General features: G+C 41.2%; 2 protein-coding genes across 2 annotated transcripts; both read left to right on the top strand.

Annotated features, from left to right (window-relative positions):
- The first annotated feature begins 227 nt into the window (after positions 1-227).
- On the top strand, positions 228-3,545 carry LOC115663046 (zinc finger protein SHOOT GRAVITROPISM 5-like). The gene is made up of 3 exons (XM_030585097.2): positions 228-815; positions 957-1,356; positions 2,576-3,545. The coding sequence occupies exons 1-3, from the start codon at positions 686-688 to the stop codon at positions 3,345-3,347; spliced, it is 1,302 nt and encodes a 433-aa protein (XP_030440957.1). The 5' UTR covers positions 228-685; the 3' UTR covers positions 3,348-3,545.
- A 5,239-nt stretch (positions 3,546-8,784) lies between these two features.
- On the top strand, positions 8,785-10,648 carry LOC115663045 (protein BASIC PENTACYSTEINE2-like). Its single transcript, XM_030585096.2, has 3 exons — positions 8,785-9,049; positions 9,148-9,298; positions 9,450-10,648. The coding sequence occupies exon 3, from the start codon at positions 9,551-9,553 to the stop codon at positions 10,409-10,411; it is 861 nt and encodes a 286-aa protein (XP_030440956.1). The 5' UTR covers positions 8,785-9,049; positions 9,148-9,298; positions 9,450-9,550; the 3' UTR covers positions 10,412-10,648.
- Positions 10,649-11,203: the final 555 nt, after the last annotated feature.

The following is an 11,203-nucleotide window of genomic DNA, read 5'->3' as shown; positions in this document are numbered from 1 at the left end:
GTGTATGATTTGATATTTCTTTTAATGTATTTTCCTGGTTTTTGTGTTTGTGTGTGTGTAATGTTTTGTTTGTTTGTTTTCTTGTGAGGATGTCTTTTTTTTTTCCTGTCCATTCTGTGTGGCCCCATCTTTTTTTTTTTCTGGTGGTGGGATCATTCTTTCCCATCAATTTGATTGGGTCTCTCACCCTCCCTCCCCCTCTATCTCTATATCTAAAGAGGAGGAGCTTTTAAAGAGACTCCACAACCATACCTGATGAAGAAGAAGAAGAGCTCAAGAGAGAGAGCAAGGAAGAAAAAGATCATTTTGAAAAGCCTGAAAGCTGTTTAAAGCTCAAAAAGAAAGCTGTTGCGATAACCGAAAGAGAGATTTAGCTTTTTCCCTCTTCCCCTCGCATCATGCGTCTAGCTTAGCTTAGTATCCTTCCAAACTCTCTCTCTCTCTCTCTCTCTCTCTCTCTCTCTCTCTCTCTCTCTGAAACACACTTTCACGCCCCCATTAAGCATCCCCAAAAGAAAGACACAAAGCCAAAGATCATCCTCGCACCATAGTTTCTCTCTCAAAAGCAGCGAGAGAGAGAGAGAGAGACAGAGAGAGGTTGGCTTTGGTTCTCGAGCCTTGTACTGTACCCACATCCATAAAATCTCACTAAAGATATCGAGGGAAAGAAGCTCTCTCAAACCCCATGATAGGAAACAACACCATCATTTCTAATCCCCCATCAGTCCCTCCTCCTTCTGATCCATTCCCTGATTGCTTAGAGAATAATGGCAACACCACCAACAAGAGAAAAAGAAGACCTGCTGGTACTCCAGGTACACTAATCTTTTATTTCTTCTCTATACTTATTTTTGTATCATATTACATAAGTTTTCTGATGTTGGATTGAATTCTGGGGTTGGATTGAATTCTGATTTGTTATCTTTTTATTACTTGTGTGTGATTCAATCATGAAGATCCAGATGCAGAGGTGGTGTCGCTGTCCCCGAAAACCCTACTGGAGTCGGACCGGTATGTGTGCGAGATCTGCAACCAGGGCTTCCAGAGGGACCAGAACCTGCAGATGCACCGCCGGCGGCACAAGGTGCCATGGAAGCTCCTCAAGCGGGAGACGCCGGCAGTGCGGAAGCGGGTCTTCGTCTGTCCCGAGCCGAGCTGCCTCCACCACGACCCAGGCCACGCCCTCGGCGACCTCGTTGGCATCAAGAAGCACTTCCGCCGGAAGCACAGCAACCACAAGCAGTGGGTGTGTGAGAGGTGCTCGAAGGGATATGCAGTTCAATCAGATTACAAGGCACATCTCAAAACTTGTGGGACTAGAGGGCACTCTTGTGACTGTGGCAGGGTTTTCTCAAGGTTCATTATTAGTAATTTGTCTCTATCTCATTTCATTTGTTCTCTCCTATATCTAGCTTTCATGTTTATGATCTTCACCTTCCATGATAAATTCTCATCAAATAAAGTTTGATAAACAAAAATTCGAAATCTTTTTCGGAAGCGAACTTGTGTCCTCATGAAATCTTGAAGTACTCAGTCTCATAATTAAAGTAGCAATAAATAAATTCAAATTCTGAGGCTTCCTAGCTAAGAGACTGATCACAGAAACAAGCTCTCATAATTAGGCCATGAAAGTGAACAGCTCAAAGGGTTGATGTTTCTTCCTTTTGACATCAAATATTGATAAAATTAATGCAGAAGTATTTTTTTTGTTTTCTTTTTCGGGTTGCTGATAAAATAGCTAGTTCAGATGGCTTTGAAGTCCCAAACTTTTATGATCCGTTTGTACTGAACTTTCCTTTTTCTGGACATTTTTCATGGATATGAGTTTGCAACCCAAAAGGAAAGTTGGGAAGATAGACAGGGAGAGGATATTTAGGCATTGATTGATGGAACCCAAACCTTATATTTGTTAACGTACTGTTTGTGAACAGTTCTGTACTCGGTTTCCAATGACCGGTTTAAGTCACCTGTCTCCCAGATCTTTTCGATTAGTCCAAGATCTTCCAAAAGAAAACTGTTCCTTATTCCTTTGTCAACAATATTTTATCTCCATGGATTTGTTTAGCATTGATTTTCCCATTTGGGTCGTTGTGTGAAGACTCCCACATCTCCCAATGATTAGCCATCACAGCGTTGGACTTCGAGAATAATTAATATCATTTCCTTGTTTACATTCTCCCTCTATTTCAGTAAACAATTAATCTTTGAAAGTATATTGATTCCTTAAGTATGGTATCTATTTGTTTATTAAAAATTCGTTTGTCACTCTCTTGACTATATAAGATGCATGATGATCTCTCCTTCATCTTCTGGGGCTTGTTTCTTATACCCTACATCTGTATGTCATTGACAAAGACACCCAAATTAATAAAGAACTCACAAAAGGAAAAAAACTCTGTTGAATGTTCTTGGCTCCACTTAATGTTCGTCCAAAAGCTTAGCATTGAATAATCTAGGTTTTCCCTTTCTTTTTCGCTCCTTTTGGCCATGCACAACACAGAACTGTTGTTCAAACAATACTTTGACTCATAACACCTTTGGCATGATCTTTGATTCATTCTTTGTGATCAAACAGGGTTGAGAGCTTCATCGAGCATCAGGACTCTTGCAACATGGGTCGTCTAAGATCAGACTCACACAATAATAACCTGCAGCCTCCATGCCTGTCTAGGACAGCCTCAAGCCCAAGCCCTTCAAGTGACACCAATCTCAACACAACTTCTTGGGCAACAACAAGGGCTTTAACAATGCCCAAGCCAACCAAAGACGCAACCATCTTCTCGAACCCTATCGTTAATAAACCATCCTCCAAGAAAGATCATCCTGATGACTTGCACAATCTTGAGCTTCAGCTCTCGACTTCATCGAACCCCGCCGAAACAATTTCCGCCAATCCTTCGAAGAGAGATGAGAAATACCCGCCCCATCTGCAGCTCTCAATGAGTTCCTCATGCACTGATTGTGCTTGTGAAAGAAACGGCGATGGCAGTCGCAATCAATCAACCCATCAGTTGAGGATGGCTGTGGCCGAGAAGGCATATGCGGATGAGGCGAGGCAGGCGGCGAGGCGGCAGATCGAGCTGGCTGAGAGGGAGTTCGCCAACGCGAAGCGGATGAGGCAGCAAGCGCAGGCCGAGCTAGAGAAAGCCCATGCACTGAAGGAACATGCCAGGAAGAAGATGAGCTCTGCGATTCTGCAGATCACATGCCAAGTCTGCAAGCAAAAGCTCCAAGCAAGGGAGTTGCTGAGGCTAGCTCCAGATCATGAGAGCTCTTTGGCGTTGAGTTACATGTCATCTGCAATCACAGAGGGAGAAGTGGATAATGATATCAATAGAGTATGCTAGTGGATAAAAGAAAAGAAGGTTGGTTTATATAGGTCTTTCATAATTTCTGGTTGAGTATATAAGTTCTTTTAGTTTGATTGCATTAGGAGGTGTCTGAGGAGGTATAAGTTATGATTTGATTTTTTTCATGGGAGTGTTTTTGTACTATTAATTTTTTATTTAGTTTCCAATAAAAGTTGTGGTAATGGGTTTCAAGCATTGCTTTTAGTCTTAACGAGTATCCAGACAAAATTCAATTCGGTCAATACTTACAGTAAGTTTATATTTTCAAATATTACGATGACGAATTATGTGCACACATCAAGAAGATCGTAAAAATTAATTTTTATGTTTTCAAGATCACATTAAGGCATTCGTTAGCATAGCAAACGAACAATAACTACCCATATTGGAGTATGTTCGTTCTTATTTAGATAGTATTCCAGAAGAAGATTACAGTATTAGGGTAACTTCGAAATCAGAGCTTGATTTGAGAACTCGTTACGAAACCCTCAACACCTTCTGCTTTAAGACTGAGACCGTGGTTTTTCGGATCCTAGTGTTTAGATTATGTTGAAGAGATGTCTGAACCATGACTCACCCTCGTCTTTCGCCATTATGACCCCACAGTACCACATTTTCACAGTCCAAAACACTTTCATGGTCACATTCATACAGAAACAAAGAAATTGCCTGTTCTAACGGATCAGACCAATCAATGAAATTTAATGTGGACCCACGCGAAATAAACGCACGGCTCGCACGGTTTCTACACGACTCGGATCGGTCTTGCTCGTGACGCCCGTTGACAGAACAAGTCTATACCGTATCTTCATAGAAGAAAAGAAGGACCTCCATGAGCGAATCGTTTTGAATTGAGCTAGATCTCCGTCTCGAGCGAGCTGAGTAATAAGGGTATCGAATGTAGAGAGAAAGAAGGCAAATTTTCACGGCTTTCGGTAGTGCTGTGCTGTGGCGGCAACTGGCGAGAGAGAGAGAGAGTGCATGGTTTTCAGTGCCCAACTGGTGAAATGGCAGAGAGTATTCAAAGTGTGGCAGACTGACCCGTCCCTCTCAACTCAACGTCTCTCAAAAAGAAAACCCAGCACGCGACGACACAAACTCCGGTCATCGCTATCAACACACAATCACATCCACTCATTCTCTCTCGCTCTCTCGCATCAGAATCAGGAGCTGATTCAGAAGTGGCAACAGCATCTTTTCCATTTCCGCACACTCCCATTTAATGCCTTTTTTTCCGTTTGTTTTTCACTTTCTCTTTGACTCACCGAGACATGAACTCCTAATTACTCAATCACCCACTTGGCATGTGTCTTGTTCATGAAAAGTGCCCTCTTGGTCATTGCTTTGCCCCTTTTCCTTTTGGCTATGGGATGTTAGGTACCTACATGCCTTGGAGTATGAAAGAAATAAAGAAGGAGATCAATTTGAATTGGTATTTTTCGAAAATCATATTAGAGATTGAGTGAACTCTAGCTACCTACATTTAGGAGTGAGCATGATTCCATGATATAACCGGTCAAGGTATGCAAAGTATGTTCTAGATTCCAAAAATTAGGAAACCGATTCCGACAAGCAGGTTTCGGGTTCCAGGTACTTGAAACAAAGAACGAGTTTTTGTGTTTTTCTTGTTCTATGTTTTTGTGCAATTCTGCAATATTCCATTACGCCATCCGATGATGAGTATGTAATTTGGAACTACTAGTTTTAGCTTTCATTTCCAGCGATTTCTATGACTGAGACTTTTGTTTTGTTAATATTTCATATTCTTCATTGATCTAAATATGAGTTCTAGTCAGTGGATTATAGCAATAAATGGTGATCATTAGAAGAGATGATTCACTGCAATCGTTCAATTAAAAATACGAGTAGAACTTGGAACCTGTGACAAGGTAAGTTCCAAGTTTCATAATATACAAGGTAAGTTTCGAGTTCCAAAAATTTGGGAACCGATTCCAACGTATACGTTCCAAGTGGAACATGAACCGACCTTAGAACCGCTTACCCCTACCTACATTCATTTGTATCAAGATTCCATAAAATCACCTCTTGTTCACTTCACTGGTTAACATTTACATATCTCAGAGGAATGGAAATGGGATCGAAAGCTCGATATTGGCTCTTCAACTTGGCATTTGACAAGGCGCTTTCGTAGGTTCCAATCCGCTGAAGTGGCCGATCAAATACGCTCCGTGAAGCACTGGGTTCAACTTGGATTGGAGAATTATTTGAATTTCGATTTCACTCTAGTTTAGGATCACACGGTAAAAGAAAGAGAGCATCGAATTCCGCATTGCGTTCATCCCAATATGTTTCAACATATGAACGTACATTTTCACTGATAGTGTTTCATTTTAGCAATGAGGCATATGGTTGAATATTTTCCAACTAATTGCAAAGAACTGTAAAATTAGACTCGATCTTATTTGGAGGTTCAAATTTCTACGTGGTGGTATATTCATGTTTGTGTCAACTCTTAAAAGAGTTTTGAGGATCACTCTCTAATTTGACAATGAACGCCTCTAATATACATGCGCAAAGCAGGCCCATTGTTTATCGATCTTCCGCTCCCGAGTAAGGCAACAAGTGACGGCTTCACATAAAGTCACTTAAAATTCTCTTTTTTTTTCACAATTAATTTCTGAAAATGAGATAGTATTTTTTTTTCCTTGACTGGAAATTCCAAAAAAAAAAAAATTAATTTACGTCTTGATTGGATTAAGGGCCTTGAACCCAAACAGGCAAAAACACAGTCCATATTGGGCTATGACTTTCGGCCCATTTAATGGTAAGAAAAAAGCTGTGATTTTTATGAGGCCCATGTGGGCTTTTTAGCTACTATGATCTTTCTCTGTTTCTTTCCTGAAGGCCCGGTCAGCGAATTGAAAACGATCTGGGCCGTCCGATGTTTGTCCATCTGTCCTATCATCTGGTTCGCAACGTTCGGGCTTGACGGGGTCTTAGACAACGAAAGCCTCGAGTCAACATCGGCCGAATTCCGTTGACCAAAGAGATGTGGGGGAGAACATAGGAAAGAGGTTTACAGAGTTTTCATTTTCTTTTTTATGGGAAAGTGACACAAAACGCATATAAACTTTGACCCAATGTGTAATGTAGTCCCCGAACTTTTAAATTGTTCAATATGATCCCTTAATTGATACATGTTCTGGATTACATGAAAATGTACAATGCTTTCCCTAAGGTTGAATTAATGGAATGACAACATTGAACATTTTCATATAGTTCGGAGACTAAATTGAATAAGTATTAAATGTTTAGGGACCGCATTTGAATAAATTAAAAGTTCCGAGACCACACTGCACATTGGAGTAAAGTTTAAGGATCACATTGAACAAATTAAAAGTTCATAAATCACAATATTGAACATTTTCATATAGTTCGGAGACTAAATTGAACAGATACCAAATGTTTAGGGACCGCATTTGAATAAATTAAAAGTTCCGAGACCACACTGCACATTGGAATAAAGTTCAAGAATCACATTGAACAAATTAAAAAGTTCATAAATCACATTGCGTATTGAGCCAACGTTCAAGCGCCATTGTATCATTATCCCTCTTTTTATTCCTTTATAGGATTTTTGGGCCGACATATTTATTTCGTATCTTTTAGACAGTTACCTCCAGGGCACGTGCTATGTCACGTGAGGCCGAGTGACCCGGAGAGAGAAGTTGTAGGGTTGCACTTAAGCAACAAAGCTGTGGGCTTTTAGCTGAGCTCCAGCCCCACAATCTCCCTTCATCCTCAGCCGGCCCTGTCACCCTTTTTCAATTTCCTTGGATGCGATTATTCCTGCCCCTCTATATTTCTCCAATTATGCTTTGGACAATTCGATTCTAACTTTGATTATGATCAATCTTAAATCAACCCCTTCTTTTTTTTCTTTCCATTTGGGCATCCGAAAAGGAGAAAAACTTATGCGCGGCTCGTTCTATCTCCATCTCATTCGACTTTTCAAGCTTATCGATTCTTCCTCTCCGGCTCCCGATCTTATCGAAATGCTTCGGTATAAGAACGGACGACAGCGGGGACAGAAGACCGAGGCGAGCCCGGAAAAAGTACATCGCCGAGAGATAAAGAAGAAGAAGGAAGAAAAGGATTTAGAAACAATCCATGTAGATCCCAATACTTTGTACCCCAAATAGTGCAAAACTACCACAAATGATTGAGGAGATGCTCCTGAGTGCCTGCTAAAATTGGGCCTGCCCGTCGTGGCTCCTTATGTTCGGCAAGCTTCGCTCATCTTGTCTCCATAAAACATCCAGAAAAGCACAAAAAAAAAAACCGCCACTTCCCCCCCTCAAACGAACATCAATGATGAAAGCTACAATGCAAACGGAAGCTCTTTTGCCCCCCAAGAGAGCTGCTAAAACAAGGAGATTACAAGATCTCACGGAAGACTCCTAAGTCAACATCCCCTGTCTGTCACACACCTCGGACGGTGGAAAAAAAGAAAGAACACATTTTTTTTTCCCTTTTTCCCCACCGAGGAGGAGGAAGCGTTCGCGGATAAGGCCTAATTCCAAAAAAAAAAAATCCTAATTTTATTTCGGGTGACAATTCTAGATCCGTCGAGTGACAATTATAGCCCTAACTCTTTTTTGTCTCATAAAAAATCACTAACTTTCACTTAAATCTCAAATATAGCATCCCTTGATTTAGAACTATTGATTATCCAACTTGACTATTTCACCTTAATAATAAATCCATGTAGCTTGCTGACTGGATTTAAAATATTATTCATCGTCTTCTTCTCTGAGTCGTAGTTTTAAGAATAACAATGAAACTGTACATCTCCTTCACTTCACCGACTAGTCAAAAAGATCTACAGATTGAATATATTTGGTCAGATTATAATTTGAAATTGTAGACAACCTCCCGTTGACAGACAACATGGGCTTGGTGGCTAAAAGGCAGTCCAAACTCACAACCATAACCTTTTTTTCTCAAACAAGGGTGACGTCAGACAGAAAGTCAACGGGAGGCCAGATTTGGAATAAAGGTGAAAGTTGGTGATTTTTTATGAGACAAAAAAAAATTTGGGTCAGAATTGTCACTCGATCAAAAATTAGTATTTTTTTATGGGATAAAAAAAAATTAGGATCAGCATTGTCACTCGACCTAAATTCTACAAAAATTTTTTTTTTTGGAATTAGCCCTCACGGATGAATATGAACAGATATTATTGCGCGTTTGACCGAGCTTGTCTTCTTTCGACTTCGGGTCATATTACACAGCAACACCCACGAAAGGTGGCTCCTTTTTAACAGAAAGCAAAGAACGAGGCGGTGTGCTCAGGAGGGGCGAAAAGCGGCATATGCTGTGTGTTAATGTCAATCTCGGGTGTCGGGCAAGAATATCGATCAAAATTTCATTAAACAAACAGGCCGAAGTCCCATGTTTTCTTACGAGTTTTAGGAGACACCCAGCAGCAGCAGATCTTTTCCCGATTTTTTTCCCGAATATTACTGTCGCAAGGCTATATGGCATAAGATAAGATGGCGTGCGAAACATTCATCGCCGCTTTTCGTACCATTTGGTCTTTCCTCCCTTCTCCTCTTCTTCGTGAATTACAGAACCTAGATCGAAGCGAAAGGAATTAAATAAGCAGAGAGAGAGAGAGAGAGGGGGCTATTGGGGGGAATACTTTTGTTCTTTATTCTTCTTCCTCCGTCTGCTTGGTGAGTCTCCGATTTGAAAATATTTGAAATTGTGGAATTCTTGGTTTCGTTTATTTATTTTCTTGCTTTTATATCTTGGGCCCTTTTTGTTTTTTCAGTATACCTGATGGGAGACTTCGTTTAAGCCGTCGCCTGTTGGGAGATCTGGGCTCAAAATCGTTCCTTTGTCCGTCGTGCGGAGATCTGGAGATCGGCGAATTTGATGTCCTTCAGGATCTCTGACCTTCATCTGGCTCTGTGCTCATCCGGGTATTCTGTAGAATCCTTCCTTTTCAGCTGTGTTGCTTGTTCCTTCGATTCTTTCTCTTGCATCTGCGTGTTTCTTGGTTTTGAGTGGATGGTTTTCCTCTTTCAATCGGTTGATTTAGGCGTGCGTATTTCTTGTTTTTTTTCTGTTTAGGGGGTTTTTAGGAGGCCTGAAATGCCTCGGTTGAATATCCCGAGGAACAAAGTGAAGAAAGTTTGAGTTTTACTTTAGTTTGTCCGGAAAATTCTGCGCTGATGGATGGAGATAACAGCTTGAATATGAGGAACTGGGGTTATTATGAGCCCACGGCGACCATGAGAGGACTCGGCCTTAACCTCATGCCGTCTGTGCCGGAGAAGCCGCTCTTCGACAGTCGGAATGCCGCTGTGATGGCAGCTTCCAACGGAGGTGCATATCATCATAGGGATCTTGGGGCGTCACAGACAATGTACCCGATGGATTACATGAGGGATGCTTGGGGGATTAACCCCAGGGATAAGTTCTACAATGCCATATCGGGGAACCACAACTATTCCATGATACCAGAGACGTCCACAGCTCATCATATGCAGATGGTGCAACCGCCTGACTTATCGAAGGAAGAAAGGGCGACTCAAGTAGAACAGGTAGGTATAGGTAATGAGCTTATGGAAAATGGTCCTTCCAAGAAAAGGCCGGGTCCTAAGGGACCGAAATCTCCGAAACCCAAGAAAGCTAAGAGAGGTCCTCGGGTTCCCAAGGCTGAGACTACTCCTTCTGTTCCGCGAGCACGAACCATCAAGAAAACTACAGAATTAATGATAAATGGGATCAACATGGATATTTCATGTATCCCTATTCCGGTTTGCTCATGTACAGGGACACCTCAGCAGTGTTACCGCTGGGGCTCTGGTGGGTGGCAATCTGCTTGTTGCACTACCGGCTTGTCGATATATCCCTTGCCCATGAGCACCAAAAGGCGCGGAGCAAGGATAGCAGGCAGGAAGATGAGTATAGGAGCATTTAAGAAGGTGTTGGAGAAACTTGCGGCCGAGGGTTATAACTTCACTAACCCCATTGACTTGAGGACTCACTGGGCGAAACATGGTACTAACAAGTTTGTCACCATCAGGTAGAGATGTCCCTTTTGGATGCCACATTTGGCCTCTAGCTAAAATTGGCTTGTTTCTCATGTATATATTTACCAGTGGCCTGAGGCAGAGGCTGAGTGATGGATTGTAGTTCATATTTTCAGTGATCTCAAGTGCTTTTTGAGTATTTCTTTTCCAGCACTCAGATATTTTTTATTGTTTTAAGGGATGTTGTTCGTTTCACTAAACATGATACTAGAATAGTTGAGTTTTCTTCCCTCACTGAGCATATTTCAGGGAAAGCTTTCCCTCTTTTTCTGTATCTCTTAGATTAATATCCACAATTCTCATGGTTCTCTGTTCGTTTTTTCTGGATTGTCGAGTATATCTGGGTGATTCTTGTCAACTCTGCCTCATGGGATAACTTAACATGCATAGCCATTACTGACCCCCCCCTAAAAAAAAAACTCTAACATAGATTCCCTTTTTTCACTATTGATTATTCGTATCTTATTTGGCCTTTTTTGCCTTACAATCTGAAATTTATTCCCCGTTGTGAAAACTGTTTTATCTTGCCTGTAGATAGTATATAATAGTCTACATCATCACCTAGTTACAGATCTCGACTAAGATATGAAAGTCCTCTTTCATTTCTTTGTCAGGCTTTTAGTGCTTCGGTTTTTTATAATTGTCTTGGGACATGGACACAGAACATCATAAAATTGTAACCAATTGATTTGTTTGTGGGAGAACATAAGCCATACTGGCCTTGTCTCCTCGGGTGTTTTCTGTGGTTTAGCATCTCATGCGTAGTAATGTCTATCAGATTTAGAGCCC

Source organism: Syzygium oleosum, unplaced genomic scaffold (genome assembly GCF_021117445.2).
Source record: "Syzygium oleosum isolate NSW1041296 unplaced genomic scaffold, Sole_v2.1 Sole_v2.01, whole genome shotgun sequence".
NCBI classification, from domain to species: domain Eukaryota; kingdom Viridiplantae; phylum Streptophyta; class Magnoliopsida; order Myrtales; family Myrtaceae; genus Syzygium; species Syzygium oleosum.
This window is presented reverse-complemented; position numbering and strand designations above follow the sequence as displayed.

Coding starts and splice junctions, on each gene's coding strand:
- LOC115663045 (XM_030585096.2), top strand. CDS start 9,551: ATGGATGGAGATAACAGCTTGAATATGAGGAACTGGGGTTATTATGAG.
- LOC115663046 (XM_030585097.2), top strand. CDS start 686: ATGATAGGAAACAACACCATCATTTCTAATCCCCCATCAGTCCCTCCT. Junction 816..956: donor AAGACCTGCTGGTACTCCAG/GTACACTAATCT, acceptor TCAATCATGAAG/ATCCAGATGCAGAGGTGGTG. Junction 1,357..2,575: donor TGTGGCAGGGTTTTCTCAAG/GTTCATTATTAG, acceptor GTGATCAAACAG/GGTTGAGAGCTTCATCGAGC.